The sequence below is a fragment of the Phaenicophaeus curvirostris genome, chromosome 20 (assembly GCF_032191515.1).
Source record: "Phaenicophaeus curvirostris isolate KB17595 chromosome 20, BPBGC_Pcur_1.0, whole genome shotgun sequence".
NCBI classification, from domain to species: domain Eukaryota; kingdom Metazoa; phylum Chordata; class Aves; order Cuculiformes; family Cuculidae; genus Phaenicophaeus; species Phaenicophaeus curvirostris.
Window position 1 is genome coordinate 4,952,033 of NC_091411.1, and position 20,943 is coordinate 4,972,975.

A 20,943-nucleotide genomic window follows, 5' to 3' on the forward strand; every position below is an offset into this window, starting at 1 on the left:
AGCACGAGCAGCAACCAGGGAGATGGCCAACCTTTCAAATTGAGTTTGCCCACAGGGAAAGTCAAGCTACTTCCTAATCCAGAGGGGTTGCTGCACACAGCGCTTCCCTGCTTCTCCGTGTACTCCCTCTCTTCTTGATGCATTCCTCCTGCACCAGACCCATTGCTCTCCTACAGTTACACAAACCCAAAAATTCCTTCCCAAGGTGAGCTCTTGTTTTACTTGAAAATCATCATGATCTACAAAGGGTATCTCAAGAGACTCCTTTCACCTCCATTCTTTGCAGAACCCTTCTGTGCCTCTATGCCTATTCCAATTTTCTTCCTTACCCCCCTCGATGTGAAACAAGGATGATCCACCTGGATGATTACCAGGTGCACTTGGAAGAGCCTGAAGGACATAAGAACGACTCCTGAAGAACGACTCAGTAGCAGTTGCTGCATTAGCTGCTCTCCTGACCAGCATCCCAGTGCTGCTGCCTGTCAACTAAAGGACGTGGGAAGGCACAAACCAGAAAAGGAGGATGGGATGAGAAATACCTGCCTGTCCCCAGCTTCTCAGCCCAGGAATCACCAGAACTCAGGGACAGTCACAGCTTTTGTCCCCAAAGGTAACCTCTCAAAAGGCAGAGCAGGGGGGAAACAGAACACCCTCTTAAAACACAAGGGCTCTCCCCACTCTAGGGACAGACATATGGCCCCTCTCCATACCTCAAGCAATGACTCCATCACGCTTCCAAATTCCAGCTGCCTAAGCTGTTTCTGCAGATATCTCCTCTTTCTTTGCAATCATTTGGCTAATAAGATGAGCAGGTTGGGCTCATTTATTTTGGACACTGTTCTTGGGTCATTAACAGAAAGGCTAATCATTGCATTGGCAGAAAATATCACTTCTGCTTCAGAGTTGGCTGCATAGCACAGGGAGGGGGAGAGAGCAGGAGGTTCACAGAGCCTTTAGAAAAATTACTACACAAACCCCAAGTTACAGTCCTCTAGAAGTGGAATTTTCCTCTGCTCTTTCCCACGGTACCCACCGCTAGCATGAAGCAGGCAGACTTCAACGCCTGAGGCTGCTCTGCAGAGCTCACACTCTCTCCCACGCGTGTGCCACCTCTGAGGGCCCAGTGAAGTAGGGATGTTCACGACAGCAGCGGAGCCTCACCACCTCCTTCACTGAGCCACAGTAGCACGCCCTGGTGATGCTCAGCCCTCTGGAGAAGGGTCTCTGCTGCCTCATCCATGGGCAAAGCCAAGCAGAAAGCCAAGAGCCCCAAAGCACAAGGTGCAGGAGACCTTTCTGGGATAGTTTTGGGTTAGGAGAACATATCAGATGCGATACCTGTGCTCTGTTCACATCATCTGATCATCAAAATCTACCTACAGGGACTTTCTGGAGACACATAAAGAGCAATTTGTATTCAGTGGTGAAGGCTGGAGTGCCACTGGGGACGCTAACCACCAGTCATTTGCAGAGCAGAAGCCTAAATTTCCAGGACAGACGGCAAACTTGAGCTCTTTCTATCTCTCTTTCTCAAGAGAGAAGGCAAAAGCAAAAGATGAAGCCCCACAACACAGCCACACTAGAACACAGTGGCACTGCCGAGCAAAGCCCCATGCTCAGTTGCCACAAAATCACCTCTCAACAAGGGTCCTGGGACAAAAGATGCCTTGCAGGCATCCTCCTCATGTCTCAGAGCATGGAGACTTGAAGCTGCTGCCCATTTGCACCACACAGCACAGTAGGTGCAGCTGCTGCCTTCACCAGCTGACCCGGCAAGGGCAGAAACAAGGCTCTTGGGAGGGAACAGCTGGACACAGCACAGGTTGTCCCCTTCTTTAACAGATAAACAGCCAGCATGCCTGCTCCCCTCCTCCAGCTTCATCTGGCCCCAGATGTCCCAGCCACGTGCACTGCCAGCAATGCCACGACCTTGGCCACTCTTCGCAGAGGTCTCCTGCCTCTTCCCCAGGGATGCTTTCAGCAGCCACCCATCAGCTCCAGGCTTCCTCTCCCACTCTCTCCAGCACCACAGCCGAGAACCCCAATGCACTTGCCAAACAGTTATACAGGGACGGAGCTGAGCAGGGGAACGGGACGGTAAAGGCAGTGAGGAAGCTGCAGCTAGGAAGGATGGCAGAAATTGCCCCCCACCTTTCCCCTGGGGTGCTCCAGCTTGTCTCAAGCCATTCCACGCCGAGGGTCTCCCTGGTTGGCACCATCACACTGTGCTCTCCAGGCAAAGCCTCCCCAGCGCTACTGCAAAACCAGCCACTCACAGGGGAGCTCAGCAACAAAAGGGGAGCTTGGGCTTGCTCTGCAGGGCTCTTTCACCAGAGAAAGGGAAGCAGAAGATTTGGGAGCTAATTTAGAGCTTGGATTTCCTAAGCCTTTTCAGACATCGAGGCTATTGGCAGACAGCATTACAGCCCCTGCCAGTCTCAGCAGCTACACAATGTCCTTCCCTTGGCAAGGGCAGCAGTGGGGAAAAAATAACATACAGCAAACAAGGGACATGTGATGGAGAGCTTGGCTGAAGGCTCCCTCCCCCCCCACCTCGACCTGCATGCCAAGGAGGAAGAGCATGAAACACAGTGAAAAGTGGCCATTTAAAGGGGAAAGAAAACCAACCCCGCACTGCTTGTTTTGCTAAGGGAAATGTGGCTGAGTTGAGGCAGGATGGGAGGCAGGAACAACTTGGGGCCATTGCTTTGCCTGGTGGCCAGGGCAAAGCCACTGCCCTCCCCATAGCCGCTGCCCAGCACAGAGGAAACAGGGTCCCACTGCCTCCTTCACAGGGAGGAGGGAGCAGCTGCATTTTGCACAGTCCCCCTACATCCCACTCTGTTGTGCAGAGCCTCCAAAAGCAAAACACAGCTCTGCCAAGAGCTTTCAACACTTAGGGTTAAATAGAATCAAAAAAATCGTTAGCCCTGCCACAGGCAGGGACACCTCTCACTGGATCAGGGGCTCCAAGCCCCATCCAACCTGGCCTTGAACACCTCCAGGGATGGGGCAGCCACCCCTGCTCTGGGCAACCTGGGCCAGGGCCTCCCCACCCTCACAGGAAAACATTTCTTCCCAAGATCTCAACTCACCCACCCCTTTTTCAGCTGAAAACTGTTCCCCCTGGCCCTATCCCTGCACTCCCTGATAAAGAGCCCCTCCACAGCTTTCCTAGGACCTCTTTCAGTACTGAAAGCTGCTCCAAGGTCTCCCTGGAGCCTTCCCTTCTCCAAGCTGAACAACTCCAACTCTCTTAGCCTGTCCTTGTACAGGAGGTTCTCTAGCCCTTGAATCACCTGCTTGTTTCTATAAGCCTCGTAGCAGACATTGCTGTTGTTTGCAGTTTGTAAGCGAGCCTCTTCCTTACCTAATCCCACAGTTTACCACCCAGTAAACCAGTGCACCACCCCATTCCCACAGTGCTCTCCAAAACCAGCATCCCAATATTCAACTCCTGTCACCTCCCAGACACGAGGCTGCAAACAGCTGAAGGACCATTTTCCAAGGGGGTTGCACATGTGCCTGAATCTGCAGGGTCCTGAGAGGGTGCAGGGAACAGTGCGTAAACATCTACACATCCCAAGCCTCCGCCACAAGGATGGGCGATAGGAGAAGCAGCTTCCCTGCCCTCGCCATCCCCAAGGTCCCAGCCACCCCAAGCATTCAGTGTGGGCTCAGGTCCATGGTACCCCACTCACTGCCCCACTGAGAGCCCTCACCTGCCTCACTGAGCTGCATTCTGGCGTGCAAACTGGTCAGCACGTTCAAATCATTAACTTCTACAGCAGCGGGAGTCTGACAGGCCCGGTGCTGGCATGAATAATGATGGATCTCCATGAGAAGCCAAGCAAAAAAACCTCAGCTTAATCATAGCGAGAGACTCCCTTTGGGGCATTAACCAGAGCCTTCCATCCAGTCATTGTCCCCACTGTAATTTCACACTGCTGACGGCTGCCGTGCCACTGCAGCTCACAGCACCCACACAGGGCTGCCTGTCCCTTTACTTCTGCCTTAAACTCACCTCCCAACACAGATCTCTGTGGAACGATGCTTCCAAAACACTCCAACACTGGCAAATGCAGCGGCAGATTCAGCACCGGGGCTGCCCTCTGCTCCCCCAGCAATCGCTGCCATCACCACCTTGGCTTCACCCTGAGCTCATGAGTTTGGTGCAATGAGGCAAACCATGCCCAGGACAACAGGAGAGCTCAGGACTGCCCGCAGCGTGGCTGGCAATCAGTTCAGCGATGCCTCTGGGAAGGGAAACCGAGATACCTCGCACGGCTAAAGCATCAACCAGTTTTGCTGCCATCCTCCTGCAAGCAGGTTTCTTGCCTCCTCAGCCAAAAAAAAAAAACCAAAAAATGCATGCTCCTCTGACCTGATGAGCTAGCAAGAAGAGAGCTAGAAGGGATAACAACCAATTTCCCTGTTCGATAAAGAGCAACACAACAAATAAAGTGCCAAACTCCTGAATGCCGAGTATTTCCCAGCAGAGCTGGGTCTGATGCTACTGCTCACTCCCTCTCCAGCCCAGCCCCGGGGAGCTCGCACACAGGGCAAAGCCCAGCCAGTCTGAACAGGTCCCATCACAAAAAAATAGTTATTTTCCTGCAGTTTTAGATAATTGGATTTTAAAAATAAGCACAACGACCTCCCCTCTCCACCCCACCCCCTTTGCTACACATTACGAACACAAGGCTGCTGCTCGGAGCTGGCACAGACCTTTTGAAGGCTGAATCAGAGCTCGCTCCCTCCTGTCCGGAGGGATGGAGGTGGGAGGGAGGACGTGGAGTGGGAGCGGCGACAGGTAAAAATAACTACACTTGGCCTGGTGCTGCTCTCAATTAAGCTGGTGGGAATTTTGCCCAGCTTCCTCCAGCAGCAAGATCCAGACACACGTTAAAAAAAATCCTTTCCTATATTAGGAGCCCTATGATGATAAGAGAACAAAAAAAAAAGAAAACACATATGCATGAGCTTCTTCACTCTGTTTCACCCCGCAGGGAGTGGAGCATCCCCTTCACCAGGGCCAGGTGCTGCAGAAACTTGGTGGGCAATCAGATCCATACTGCTGTCCCTCACACATCACAGCCCTGGATTGGGCACAGTTACTCCACAAAGAGCTTGACAAGGTTTTATTTCAGGGATGGTTTATCTGCTCAGACAGTTTCGCATCAGCTGAAACTAAAGCGTAAGTGGTTTTGGGGAGGATATGGAAAGTGTTGAAGAGCAGAAGCATTTCATTTTGACACTTCCCTGAACGAGAAGTGCTCTGCCTTTTTGCAGTATAATGTTGTCTTGTGAAACTAAGTCCAATTTATTTTTAAATGGGGGAAAAAAAAGCGCAAACTGAAAGCAAACATCATATTTCTGGAGATAAATACGATATTGCATTTCATTCTGTCATTAACACTTACTCCCATCTTTGGGATTTGCCAACCAAGTGAAAACTCAGACTTTTGCGGTGCTGTAATGTAAAATCTTTCACAACCACCTTTAAGCTTTTGTGCATCAGATTCACCACAGTTCACCTTTAGACAAGCAAAGGCCTGATACTGACAACATTTTAACTGATGAAACCTTTCTAACTTGCATTTAAACAAGAATAACTACAGCAAGAAGCGAGATCTGAAGACAACACAAAGTTTGAAGGAAAATAAGATATTTTGCTTCTCATTGGAAGGTCAATTCAGCCTTCCAAGCCCACAGACTCTCCCTTGCAAACCCTAGGGTGAGGAACATCACCCAGCAGCCTGCATCTCCAAGGCCAGAGCCCATGCTATGTGGAAAGAAATGAGATGATGCTACTCCTGGTGGGACGTACGGAGCACGTCAGGCGTCCCCGGTCATGTCCCAGCACACACAGCCTCACCAGCAGGAGGACAGCACCCTACAACCTGCTTGCATCTCTGCCATCTGGCCAAGCAGAACGCCGAAGCAGGCAGTGTGAGGTCCACAGCCCAGGAAAACACTCTCCATCATAAACAATTACCTTGGAGACAGCCACCCTCAACCATCCCTTGGAGAATTCTGCATCCACCAGGGTTTTCCTGGATTAAAGTTTCATGACAATTCTAGTGTCATATGTAGTTTCAAGCTTGGCAATTTAAAGCTATTAAATCCAGGCTGGTAGCTGCAAAGCATTCCGGTGTCTACGTCAACGATTCAAAGGTACCAATCAGGCACTTCCAGCACTCTACACACAGGATTAGCATGGGGCTCCCACATGGAATTGTTCTCTCCAGGAGCCCTGCAGCTCGGAGGGACCTCTGGCACCAGGATACCTGACCTGCATGGGACAGGGATGCTCCTTCCTCTCCGACCACTCCATAAACTGGAGACCAAACTGGAGATACCCCACCAAAACCTGGCTTTTCCATCTGCTTCACCCAGGCTGAGAGAAAAAGCACTGAGAAAAGGTCAAGCTACCAGCTACGCCCCGCCGTGCTGTACATGCACAAGGATTTCTCCCAGACAGATGGTGGGAAAGGGAAGAGCAAGGAGGAGGAAGGAAGAGAACAAGTTCAAGACAAGAATCTGAAATCAGCAAGCTCCCTGCACAGCCCAGTGCGCCGCTCGATAAAAATACACAGCTCGCTGTCGCCAGCAGCGTGGAGAGGACCAGCCACGGGGGCGAAGGCGGACGTGCACGATGCCTTGCTATGTGCCCCACCATGAGCTAACACTGCTCCAATGTTCCTCATCCCATTTCCAAAGCCTTCCTTCTGAGTTTTTCCTCCGTCTCCTCACCACCTCAGCGTCCCCTTCCCAGCACCAGCACCCCCTCACTATACCAGCAACCTTTCCACCGTGAGCTCCTACTTTTTCTCCTCCAGCCATCCTCAGCATATAAAGGTTGAGCATTTTCTAAGGCTGCAGATCCCTCCCACGCATTCAAAGCCATCTGCAAAAAGCAAACTCCTCCCAAACGCTTCCTATGGCTGCTTTTCCCCCCAGTACCAACTTTAATTGCTCTTGGGATGATATGAGAAAGTGAGTTTGCTGCTCAGTTCAGATGAACTAAGAGTATTTATTCAGCTTCACTTGATCACAGATGCAAATCAAGCACTCCAGTTACATATTTTAACACTTGGGGGGGTCTGCTAGATAAAAAGCTATAAAGTGTCTAATGTATTCACAGTAGCTAAGGTAGAAAACAGAGAAATTAGTGAAAGATTATGAACATAACAGGAGTCATTGTCACAAAAATGACATTTTAAAGATAAATCCCCCAAAATGAATTCTCCAAATACAAGAGCACATTGTTAATTACATTTTGTCCCTGGTTTATAGCATTTCTGAAAAGGGGGAGTGTGGAGAAGACATGGAGGGTGAATGAGAGAGGCTGCTTCTCCCAGCCTACAAAAAGCTGATTAATGGCACATAATGGAAATAAAACATGAGGCCAAAGGATGTCCTTATCCCAGGAAAGAACAGATGCCACCAACAGCACTGGGTCAAAAGGACCAGGACATATGCTTCTAGCTTCGTCCACCAGCAACCCCCCTCCCTTCACCAGTTTCAAGTGCATATGGATGACTGCCTTACTTTCACCAAGGTCCTTCAGACAGCACAGGTAAAAGTTATTAGGGTGAGGTTCAGCTTCCAGCTGTGCTGAGCTCCAGTCCCCAGATTGACAGGGTCCACAAGCACTCAGCCCCACCACCTTGGGCCACTAGACTCAAAGGTCCCACCAGCCACTCTGGCCACTCCAAAACAGCTTAGGGCCACCTTCAGCAGACCAGGCAGGATTTCTCATGGGACCTGGCTCCGGGTAAAACACTAATGGCTTGAGTAGTCATCAGCACAGAGCATCTACAGCTCCCCATGCACGTCCTCAGGATTTGGGGATGCTCAGTCCATCAGCACATTGGGGTGGATGCCTCCTTTTCCTTTCCTCACAGACAAGGATCAGGGATGCGACTCTCACATAGGGACATGCTGAACACAACTTCTGGGGTTTTGGGTTTTTTTCATTTTTACTTCTTAATAAAAACAGCTCATTGGAGATCAATTTGACTTCTTAATACCTTTCAGATAAGGAAATCTGCTGCAGCAGCAATTCTCTCCCTGCCTTAATTAATTCCTAAACATTTCACAAGCTGGAAGTGCACGTTTGATGAATCTGGTTGACCTCCTGGTGCAGAAATGATGACACAGATGTTGTGCCTTCTTCACTACCTCATTACTCATGTTACACCACTTTTTTTTCCCAAACTGAGCTTGCTGGCTGAAGCTCCAACACTGCCAGCATTGAGACAACCTGTAAAGAGCCAGAGTAAGGCTCGGACAATATCGTGCATCCACTGGAGTGGGCAGCTGTCCCACAGGACACATTGCCGTGCAAGTTGCAAGCACATGATCAAGAGGGAAATAAACCCACTGGGAGGTCTGGAATCAAGGAGGACAAACTGCTCTCAGATAGTAAAACAACACATCACTCAAATGACAGGCAAGTAGATGTGAATGCCAGAGCTGAAGGAGCCTACGTGTGGGTGTCACCAAAGCCTGTGGGACCTGGAGCAATCCCTCAGACAGCTGTTTGCTGGGGAGGATGGGAGTTGCTCCAGCCTCCTCTCCCCTCCTGTGTATGCTAGGATAAGCCCAATTGTACCAATATGACCTCACATCCATCTATGAGAAGAAGAATAACCCCTGCCAGCACAGGCAGAAAGACAGTTGGACTCATGCAGCTTTTTGGAGAAGACCTCACAATCCTGTCCAACCCATGGGATGGCTGTTGTGTTGAGGGCAGCTGAGGCACTTGGGGGCCTGTCCTGCTCCAGGGGGGCTGCTATCGCACCTCTAGGACCTCATGAGATGAGCGCAACACCACCCACACACAATGCTTTGTGCAGCCAAGCTGAAAGCCAAGAGCCTAATGAGACACAGGCTCCCCAAGGAAACGTGGGGAGCAGAGCATGGAGGGAGGAAGAGTTGGGACATGGGTCACAAAGTAGCAGCAACAAAAAAGAAAAAATAATATGAGGTAAATGAATGTTTTGTCATGGCCCTCACTGGGTGAGGGCAGCTTCAAAAAGGAGACCAGAAAAGAGTCCAGAGAAGAGCAACAAAGCTGGTGAGGGGGCTGGAGAACAGGCCTTATGATTTGTGGCTGAGAGGGAGGCTGAGGGGAGACCTCATTGCTCTCTCCAACTACCTGAAAGGAGGTTGTGGAGAGGAGGGAGCTGGGCTCTTCTCCCAAGTGACAGGGGTCAGGACAAGAGGGAATGGCCTCAAGCTCCACCAGGGGAGGTTTAGGATGGACATTAGGAAAAAATTTTTCACAGTAAGGGTCATTGGGCACTGGAACAGGCTGCCTAGGGAGGGGGTTGAGTCACCTTCCCTGGAGGTGTTTAAGGCACGGGTGGACGAGGTGCTGAGGGGCATGGTTTAGTGTTTGATAGGAATGGTTGGACTCAATGATCCAGTGGGTCTCTTCCAACCTGGTGATTCTATGATTCTATGAAACAGCAGCAGCTCCTAAAACTTCACTTGCTCTTGGATAGTCCTGCAGGGCTTGAGAAACTAGAGAGCCGGCCCAATCTGAGGCAGCCAGGAGAAACCACGCTCACCAGGACACACCGGCGTAGTGCATCAGGCCCGCAGGACCCCTCCCCAGCTCCACTTCAGAGGAGGATGCTACATCAGAGGGAAGCGATTAGAGTACACTTTATACCCAGCTCAGAGGCTGACAGAGCACAGCACCAACGGCTGATCACTAGGGAAACATCAGGATGTGTAAGAACAAGAAGAAAAAAGGAAACTTGTATAAATAAGAGCGAAAAAATCTGCTTAGAGGCCTAGAAGCGAGCAGTTAACTTGTCTACTGCCAATAACAGCCAGCAGAAAGTGGGCATTAAAAATAAAAAATAATACAGAAAAAGCAGCCTGATGAGGTCTGGTCACCTTTTATTCCAGACACTGAACTGCTCCCTTGCAGGGCAGCAGTGGTACAAGATGAAACAAGGCTTTTGCTTGTTACTGCTCTCACAAACCTCCCTTTATTTCTGCTGGAGATGGAGCAGAGGCAGCACACGGCTCCTCTACACACCCACGCAGACAAGGTCCCAGCTCTGATATCCCACAGCTAGGGCTTCCAACAGCATCATTCGCACAGGCTTAAGGGAGGCAAACCCACCCGTTTGCCAGCAGGATGGGACCCTGGTTTGCATCCCCTTCCCAAACCTGCATCCCAGGCACCTGCAGAGCCAAGACGAGTGACATAGAATCATGGAATGGTTTGAGTTGGAAGGGACTTTAACGATCATCCAGTTCAAACCCCCTAGCATGGATGGAATGGCCCACGTTGTGGGTCAAGGCAGAAATAAAGCCTACATCTCCCAGCCATATCCACCCCTCACTTCCCCAGAGCCTGGGAAATAAGTCCCTGTCTACAGGGAACACTGCTGGATGTGGCCCCGATTGCAAACAGAGCGATAATTAAACAGGGACACAAGATGGTGGGGAACATCATAAAAATAAATACTTTATGTTTTGTTAAATTCAGCAATTTACAAGGCTGGAATAATTAGCGGTTTAAAATGTTTTGAAAGAAGCAGCCCCAATAATCATGATAAATCATATCAGGCATATGCCCAGATCCTTGAAGTGACAGATGACAAACAGAGCCGTGACAAGATGCTCCATCACACGGGGAATCATTGAGTTAATGGAAGAATTATTGCTTCTGAAATCCACTCCAGTCCTATTGTGGGGAACATTCCAATTTATCAAAGCCAAATGAACATTAATTGCTGCAGCCTGGTAAGTTTTCGAGCTGCTGTGACCTTCATTGAATTTTAATCCAAAACAGATAAGATTTACTTCCACACAAGAGGAAACAACACAATTAAACCCAAATGACAGCTAAGATTATGGGGAAAAAACACAACACGCGTAATGACAAAAATATTGATTCCTTTCTACTTGACACTGCGCAAAAAGAAAGGCAAATAAATGAAATATAGCATTTGCATATTTGTTTTTTTCCTCCTTCCTCCCTTCTTTTCATTTAGAAGACAAATTTCAGATGCTCAAGCCAAGAGGAAAGGGGTGGCAGACAGTAATGGAGACTGAATTCCCTTTAACTGCAGTAATTAATGTTATGTCTCATTGGGGAGAGATTAAGAAAAAACAGTGAGGAAAGAGAAAAAAAAATAAAAAGAAAGTATCATTTCTTGCTGTCAAAGTTGCCCTTGAGCTCAGGAAGGGAGGTGTTTAGGGGGTCACAGTCAGCCAGTACCCCCATCTTTCGTAAGGGCAATCGGGGGCTCGAGGGACACGGGGTCACAGACACCAGTTGCCCCTTCCCTGCCACACTTAACGCAGACCCACCCCAGACCAGAAAGCCACTCACCGACCACCAAATCACTGAAAGGAGGAATAAACTCAGGATGTAAAACATCCCTTGAAGCCCACACGCAGCACAGAGAGGGCCTCATCTTTAGAGGCAGAGCAGCAGCAACCAGCCAAGTCATAAACATCTACACAAATCCAAAATAACGCTCCTGTCAGAGGCAGCTCAGCTTGGAGATGTCTCGCTGCCCAATAAAGCTTTGCCAGAGCACTCCCTCAGCACGGCATTAGTGAGATCCCCCAGGCAAACCTTCCCTGGCTTGCTATAACTCAGCCAGAGGACAGGGAGATGGGTAAACGCGTGTGTTACAGCCTCTTAAAGGAGCTGGAAGGAAGCACCTTCCCATATCTCCTCTTGTACCCCGCAAGATGCTGGGCTGAACGCCAAGGCAGTGCTGGGGTGTCTAGAGACATCAGGCTTTATGGGAGGAAACAGAAGCACCTGAGAAGCTGGAAAGGAGGAAACAGTGATGTTCAGCTCCATCTCAAGGCAGGAGAAAGGTTATGGACAGAGTGGGTACAAGCGAGGGCAGGAGGGGGTATCATACAACCCCCCGTGTTGGGATCCTGCGGCATCAGCCGTGGCCAGGGAATCCTGCTGCTGGAGACGCAGAACGGCTCGAGTGATGGGGGCTCGCTGAGATGTGATGTAGCTGCAGGCAGTGAGGAAAGTAAAGGCGTGGGAAAACAGCCTGAGCAGCACCCCAGGAATTTGGATGGAATATTTCACCCAAGAAATAAAGATTTTTTTGCCCCTCTTTAATTTAGCTACAGAACCCCATGTAGTCTTGAGGGGGAAAAAAAAAATCTCAACAAAATACGCATTCATCTTCCACTAATAACTCAAAACTTGGCTCAGGTTCATTCAAAAAGTTAATGAAACTTCTAAAAGAAATGGGCAATGTCTCAAGTCTCTGCTGCAATCCTGACCCAGGGAAGGGACGCCCAGGGTTTCTGCCTCCCCAGGGACATGCATGTAGCCCTGATCCCATCCTGGATTCACATCTCTTCCCTGGTCCTCAGCTCACACTGAGAGGAGTATCAGCATTTATAAAGAAAATGGAATTATTGCTCATTCTGTGCAGGAAGCTATTGGCTTCAGCAAGATGTAGCACCAAGTAAATGAGGATTAGAATGCAGAAACATTTCTGCTGTGATACACACAGCGACACCTTCAGCTCCATCCCACCAGCATCGCTGCTTCTGCACTGAGGTGCAGCAAACAAAGGCCTTGGGCAGGACCTTATCAAAGAAACTTCCTCTCTCTCCAAAGCATCAATCCATCACAATCATCACATTGGTTTTTAGAAAGATCAGCTTCAGCAAGTTTTGAGGACCAGGACTGAATCTCTCCCTACTAAAGAGAATCTGCAATTCAGGCAATTGCACTGATCACAAGGCTCCAGAGCTGGTGTCTCCCCGCTGCCTCTTCTCCATAGTAGAGGTTTGCCCACAGCAGACAAGCAATCCCACGCGCAAACCAAGGATCAAGCTTTTCACACCCCAGCTTGGGTTTTGCTATCTTCACTCCTTGCTCTGTCTCTCACTCATTTTTTCTAAAGCATATTTTTTAAGTACACTAGTTTTACTGTTTTTCCCTCCAAAACTCTATCATACTGATGTTTTTAGCAGGACATAAGAAACACTCCCTATCCAACACAGTGAGCTGCAGTCCCCGATTCCTCTCCCTTCTGCCATCCTGCAACTTATCTTGCCCAACGGCCTTAATGCAAAACCCCTCTCTGTGCTCACATGCACTCAGTATCCAATTTAAAGCCCCACCGACAAGGGTCAAGACCCTCAAAAACCAGATTTAAGTTGTAAAAAACAAATCCTACTAGTTCAAATGGGAAAAAAAGACTTTGTGCAACCATCGTCTCTGCTCCTCTTTCCAAAACGAAGAACAGGAGGCATGGAAATGTCACACAGCCTCCAAGATATGAACAGATGAACCTTTCGTAGAGAGTTGCTGCAATGGAATCCCCAAGCCTATAAAATACTTTCTCTGGGCCAATATGACACATATACACAGGGTCTACAAGCCTAACTTTTTTTCTTTGCTCTATTAACTGAGCCGTTAATCCCAGTGGGAGTTAAGGGACAATACATTTAGTCTCATTTTACAGAGGGAGCTCCAAAGCACAGAGGGATGATGGGCCACATCCAAGTATGTAGACAACCACCTCCCAAGATACCAAAATTTGCATTTTAAAAGGCAACAGAGCACATGGATGATAAATTAACAATAGGTCACATAAACACCTGACAGAGATATTTGAAGCATCTGGATCATCTTTTTATTTTTAGGTCAAGCTCATCCTTTGCAGGAGAAGATCACACTATAGCCCATACCCACTTGACAGGCAAAATTCAATTTCATAAACCTTCAAGAAGAAATGACCAAGCCCAAATCCTGCCTTTCCACATGCCCAAATGCAAGACCAAGAAGAAACACTCCTCACCACTTGCCAGCAGAGACAAGGGGAACCATAAGCTTGTCACCGTCCCAATAGCTCCTTCCCTACAGTCCATTGTTTTATTTTATTTCATTTTCTCCAAAGATCAATCACTCTTTTTTCCTTCTGACCCATTCAAACATATCTCTCCCTCTCTGGAGGGCCATCCAAGAAGGGACATGGACATTTGCAAACCAGACTCACCACCCTGCTCCTTATCACTACCCTCCCGCTGCAATCTGGCTGCCAGCATCATCCCCTCCCAGTCTGTCCTTCATCCTCTCAGAAACCGTTGGCAGTTTCCACTCACCATGACTGAGATATGAAGAATGTGCATCTGCTCCTCCACTATCTCCGAAGGCTCCTGGAGGCTGGGAGGGGTGGCCCGGGAGAGCTGTTCAGCACTGCTCATGGAGACATGGAAGTACAGGGTGCCGTTCTCCAGCCATTGCTGCTTCCAGTGCACCAGTGAAATGTCAGCCACGGTCCCCGACATCTCTGCAGGGACAAAACACATAACTGAAGATCAGTTTTCTCCATGGTGCTAAAAGGTGATATTCTTTGCAGTCGTGGAAATCAGGACTTTTGAGTCTTAGCCCTAGTACTACTTCTGATCCGCAGGATGAACTTGGGCATTGTTTTTTGACCCACTATTCCCCCCATCTATAAACAGTAACAGTTGTCTTCCTTAATAAAAAGCAAGGGAATATGAAGTGCCTTGGGATTTCTAGACTAGGAAGGCAAGAGCAGTAAATAACATGTTGCACAAGGTGTCTTTAACCTCTTACAGCTCTCCCAGCAAAAGGTTGGAAGAAGCTCCCAGAGGTCTGCAGCCAAGCCCAGGGGAGGTGTGCCATTTGGCATGAGCACAGGGAGGACATTTGGTGCCAAGTGAGCCAAAATGCATCCATCAGTACATACTCTGCTGGCATTCACAACAGAAACCTGCCTCCTGATATCAAGGTAGCACTGGAGCAGTCTTTAGCGGGGACAATCCCAGCACAGACTAATGAACACCAGCAAGAAGAGATAAACACCAGGCTTGATAAATACCTATTGACCTTGGAGTTGCATATCTGTTGCCCTCCCTCTGAAACCTGTTAGCTTTATGCCCCACCTATTCCTGATTTACAGCGAAAGCACCCTAGGGAGCTGGGATTAGAGCATCCCAGCACACACATCCACTGAGGGAGTTCCCCCTCATACAGAGCACTGCATGATAGCATCACAGGGGCTTTGGGGCTTGGCCCATCCAGGCACGGTGCAAACAAAAGCCAGTCCCACATCTGCAGTCTCCAGCACAGCCAGAGCCAGCAGCTCCCAGCCTCAGCTGCAGCTCCTGCCTTGGCCAAGCGGCAGCAGTCACAGGCAGGAGTGCTGACAGCTCCACAGCTGCCCATCAAGTTCTAAACATATCTCTGCAAAGAACTGATTTGGCAGTTTGGCAGCTGAATCAAAACCAGAAAAAAAAATACTAGTGCAAAATAAGCCAAAATATTTCTCCTTCCACCACCTCTTTTTTGTGTTTGTTTTTCCATTTGTCACCACACCCAAGGCTTCAGCAATCTCTCGCTTCACAGGAGACCCAAATTCAATTCCCTTCTGTTCAGGAAGAGTGACTGGCTGTAACGGACTGTGACCTGCATAGCATGCCTGCTCCTGAAAAGCTGACAGCGTGGGTTCAGGTTCTCCGGCACCATGGTGGGAATGGAAATGAGGTTCTCCACAACACCTTGGCCACAGATCATCACTTGTGAGAGGGTCAGTGGGGAGGAAGCGGCTTGTTCCACTGAGGGCAAAGCAGACGGGGAATGGCAATGGCATTCTGCATTTCATTTCCCTGAACCCAGCTGGCAAAGGACATCCAGTTCCAGCTCGCAGTGAAGATGAAGGAAGGACTGAGCCCGGCTGAGGCTGTTCTAACGAGCGACCCACACCTTTCAGGACAAGGTGCTTCGAAGCACTTGGGTCCTGAATCACGAGCAGCCACAGGCAGGCACTCCTGCTTGTACAGACCCACATCCCAAACCAGCAAGAAAACCTCTTGGTTCTTCAGGAATAAGCTTTCTTACCCTTAAAATCAATACATCTTTCCAGCAGCAAACTCCTGGCTTTTCTTTGTGGATTAAAGCGGAGTCAACCACCCCTTGCTCCCAGAGAAGTCCCCATGACACTCCTGGTCCTGTAGGACCTTGCCTCACTGCAGAGCCCAGCTGAGGGCAGGAACAAGGTTACCCCGTTACTGCCAACTCCCTGATTCAGCACCTCACTAATTATAGCACTGACATACCTGAGCCGGCTGCACTGTCACCTGAATCTAATCAGAGGGCTGTGCTCATTATCTCTGCCTCCTGAGCACAGCACCCGTCGTTATCCCCAATCTCTATTCATATCTGAGCACTCAAAGGAGAAAAACTAAACAGCTCCTGACCATGCATGGGATCCATCAAGAGCCCACGCTTAGACATTGGAAGGAACACACAAACTCCCTGTCACATCTCTGTCACAGCAATGAGATCGCTCCTAATAATCCCCTCCCTCCTTTAGTATAAATAGCTGTTTGCTGGAGCAAATCAGTAGCCAGAGGTGTTACTTGCACTCTTTACCCTGTAAATCAAGCTCGTGCTGCAAGACAGAGGTCTGTGCAAGACCTAGGAATCTAATGAAATGAGAGGTTTATGCCTCTCGCCTTCAAAGAGACTCAAGCAGGAGGCTTCTTATAGTGATAAAAATAAGAACAAAATGAGAGGAATACCAGGGCTGCTTAATTGCAGTCATCTTCCTAGCAATACTTCAAAGGTCTGTACTGAAAAGCATCTCCTTGCCTAATTAAAAATACAACAGATGCTACTTTTAGGAGCAAGAGCAGTAACCCAGCTTTGGGACAGCTCTCACTACCTTTTCCACTGGGGCAAACACGCCGTGGGATGGCACAGAAGCATCAAGAAACAGGCCTCTGGTTATGCAAAGCCATCTTAATTGTGTTCAGAGGGGCAGTCACATGTAGGTGAGGATGATCTACAGATCTGCAGTGAATGGATTGAGAGCAGCCTTGAAGAGAAGGACTTGGGGGTGCTGGTGGCTGAGAAACAAAACACGAGCCAGCGATATGTGCTTGCAGCCCAGAAGCCAACTACGTCCTGGGCTGCATCCAAAGCAGTGGAACAGCAGGGTGAGGGAGATGATTCTCCCCCTCTACTCTGCTCTCATGAGACTTCACCTGGAGCCCTACATTCAGTTCTGGAGTCCTCAACATAGGAAAGACAGAGATCTGTTGGAGCAAGTCCAGAGGAAGCCACAAAGATGATCTGACAGCTGGAGCACCTCCCCTGCGAGGACAGGCTGAGAGAGCTGAAGTTGTTCAGCCTGGAGAAGAGAAGGCTCTAGGGAGACCTTAGAGCAGCTTCCAGTACTGAAAGGGGCTCCAGGAAAGCTGGGGAGGAGCTCTTGTTCATGGAGTGCAGGGATAGGATGAGGGGGAATAGTTTTCAGCTTTAAGAGGGGAGATTGCAATTAGATTTTAGGAAGAAATGTTTTCCTGAGAGGGTCGTGAGGCACTTGCCCAGAGAAGTCATGGATGCCCCATCCCCTGTCCAAAAGAGCTCAAGAAGGGAGGTTATATTGCCCAGACCACAGCACAGACATGATGTGGGTGCCACCAGGATCCCACCACTATGGTTCCCAAAGGCAACATCCCATTAGGGAAATGGAAGAAACCTCCAGAGTCAATCTTTCTCCAAACTTTTTCCCTTGCACGCACATTTTTTTTCCCTGGGATATTTAAAAGGATCGCCAAGAACATTGCTGAGGAGTTTTGAGAGATAGGCAATTTTTTGGATTTTAGCCTAGATTGAAGATAAACTGGTTTCATTTTCAAAAGGTCTCTTCCAAAAGTAGAAACTTCAATTTAACATTCATTTCACAAATTTAAGCAAAACCCGCAGCAAGGCGATTTCTGACTAAAGTTGACTTGCCAAGCCTGGGTACCATTTACCATATATTTATAAATACCTATACACTTCTCACCCCTGCAGCTCATGTTGCAGGAATCCTGGCCATCACTGTTCCCAGCATTACCAGGACATCATGAGCCTTCAATCACATTCACTGCTCACAAAAAAAAGAAAAGCCTTTTCAAGCTCTTTTAGCTGCTGATCCCTTCAATATCCAAACATAGGGAGGTTTCTTGGCCTCATATGCTTGACATGAATATTATACTGTCTGTGTTTCACTGGACATGCATTGTCACTCCACTATCTACGTGGTAGTTACAGCAGCAATAGCCCATCCATCACAAGGGATACAATAGTCTGCAGCAAGATTGCCTGTTATCAGAGCTTTCAAATGCTTTTGGAACAAATTAAGGGCATTCCTGCACCAAAACAGAATGAGATACAGTTAAGGTTTTAAATGGGCAGCAATGGAAAAGCACTTGTAGCCTGCAGCTATTTGAAATCTCCCATCTTGAAGATGGGGAGTTCTCAGCTGTAGTTTAAACACGGTGTCTTGGGTAAAACACAAACAGCCAAACAGACCACAAAACATCTTCCTACGTGCTCAACGCACCCAATAGAGAAGAGATGGCAAGGGTCTTACCTTTCCCATAACAGCCAGCCGCCTTCTCCCCATCCAAAGCCAACCACACTTCTACAGGCAAGGAAAGAACCCAATGAGTCTCTTCTCCCTGTGCTGGGAGCAGAGTTATCTCCTCTCCAGGCTAACCTGGCTGCTGCCCCCAACAATTCACACCTGCCCTTCATCTCCAATCACGCAGCTCAGCTGAGCCCAAGGGCAGCACTGAGCCCCACAGCCCCACCAGCCTTTGGTACCACCTCATTTTGGTCTGAGCTCAAAAAACGGGCACGCAGAGCCCTTCCTTCTTTTTCACTCTGTCTCATAAAACTACAGTTTCCACCTTCTCCTTGGAAATCAAACAAGCAATCCAAACAAAACCCTAAGGACCGTCATCCTGACCTAAGCTCATGTCTCTCAGGTCACCTGGCCAGGACAGAGCTGGGGGAGGCAGGGAACAGCAGAGACCACAGCAAGATCCCCTCTGACTGATTCCCTAATTCCATTTTTCCCTTCACTGTCGTTACATTCCTTACATATAAACATTTCACTGAGGTCTTCAACTCCTATTACAATCAAACTTAAAAGCAAAAGGGCCTAAATGCATTTGGTTGGGAACCAAGACGATTCCCATAAAAGCAGATTATGCTGACATGATGAATATAAAATGAAACAGCAGATATTAAAGTTGGAGGATTGTTGCTCCATGCCTTCGGGCTCCTGGCCACCCTACCCACCTCCTCCTCCTCTCCACCCCCTCCCACTCTGTTTTACTGAAGGCAGAGATGGCCTTTTCACCTCAGCCTTCTCCAAGGCAAGCTGCCAGGCTGGAAATATTCAATAGCTTTCCCCAGCCCCCCAGACCTTATGCAATGCTTCAATGTTCATCAGTTATTCGGGAGGTTGCAGCCCTGCCTTATCTGCCACGGCGTTTTACAAAGCCTGTTTTGTATTTAATTGGCTTGTTCTTGCTAATCTACCACGATTATTGTATTTTTATTTAATTCTTGAAGGTCATTATTAAAATAAGCCATTTTGCTTACAGCAGTTCATCCCTGCACGGTTCCCCACTCCTGGATAACCAAACCTTCCTTGTGCTTCCCCTCCTCTCTGCTCCCCCAGAGCTGCTCAGGCTCTGGGACCTGCTGGACAGCTTTACTGTAAGAATCAAATCCTTGGTGTGACAGGTGAGCAGGCTGTGAGTAATTTCTAGTGCACGGATCCAGGCTCCTTCTGCCTTTTTTCCTCACCACCTGCTTCATCCCAGCAGGACCTGCACCCTGCAGCCAGACTTCATCAGCTCACCTGCACAACTCATCGCCTTAATCTGTTGGCAGAGGAAAAGCTGGAGATGTCTTTAGCGATTACATTCCCTTTTCCAGCAGGCTCAGAAACACGATCCCACCTCGCGCAGAAGCCAGCCCTGACAACTGCGTTGTCCTCTTCTTGCCCATGCGTCACCCCTAATCCTGCAACCCCATTCCTCCCGCTATTAGTCCGGGGCTCTTCTGAGTTAATGTTCTCCAGAGGCACCAACCTCCAGTGAAGTGTTAGTTTATAGAATCTTCAGCGCTAGCTACCACTTATGCTAATAAACCAAATTTATGCAGAAAGTCATAAACAGAGAGCTCTCCCCAGTGCCCTTGCCAGCACAGGATTGCTCCCTGCGGAATAGATTATCGCTCTCTGTGCAGACTAGATCCAAAATGACTCTAGTAATGGGGCTTCCCCCAAGCTCCCCAGGGGACTATTCTGCAGTCAAACAGGCCCTAACAGTTCTAACAGTTTGGGTCTTTTGGTGGCAATGTGGTGAGGTTTTTTTATCCCAATCATTAGCTCGCTTCATTATTTTTTTCCCCCTTCCCCTCTGCTCATTTTTTAACATGTTCTTTCCCTTCTACATCTTCCCCCCCGCAGCACTCCCTAGGGCAACACATAAACGCAGCTGAAGATCGTAAAAACTGATAGAGAAGCTCAGAAGTTTAAGGGAGAAAGAAAAAAAAAGATGACAAGCTCCCTCTGATCATCTCTTTTCAAAGCTCCTGTCTGTGAGGAGCACGGTGCTGCAGCTGCAGGGCATTTCAGAGGTGGCTTCAGCACTGTGCGTGTCTGCTGGGACACAGTGCATTTCTAGGGGGGGTGCTGGATGGAGGAGTGCTTCGGGGAGCCTTGGTCTTGGGGTGGTCCATGGGGCACCCCACCTATACTGTGGGCAGACTGGGGTGGTCCCTCAGCATCTCATTTGCTTCACCAGCTGCAGTTTGCATCTGATGTTGAAAGGGAAAAGCATCAGCTACCCCAGGGCAAGGTGGGATTTGCAGTAAAGTGGGTTTGGCTACTTTTAGGCTTGCCAGGGATGACACCATCAGTACCACATCACCATACACACCATTGAAGACCAGTGACAGACACAATGCCAGCACAAGTGTCACCACTGTGAGGAGACGACATGCCTCTGTGTAGCCCCAGGACAGCCGACCTGCAGACCCCCGCACACAGTCCCATCCCACACTTGCCAGTACAGCATCACGAGTCCAGAAAGCTGTTGTTC

The 20,943-nt window shown here is 49.0% G+C and overlaps 1 protein-coding gene across 2 annotated transcripts in view; it reads right to left on the reverse strand.

The window, feature by feature from the left end:
• The window catches only part of ASTN2 (astrotactin 2), a 344,412-nt gene that overhangs the window by 273,972 nt on the left and 49,497 nt on the right, over positions 1 to 20,943 (reverse strand). For both annotated transcript variants that reach the window (XM_069873427.1, XM_069873426.1), the window contains exon 2: positions 14,131 to 14,318. In XM_069873427.1, coding sequence (XP_069729528.1) covers positions 14,131 to 14,318 — 188 coding nt within the window. The remainder of the gene's footprint in view (positions 1 to 14,130; positions 14,319 to 20,943) is intronic.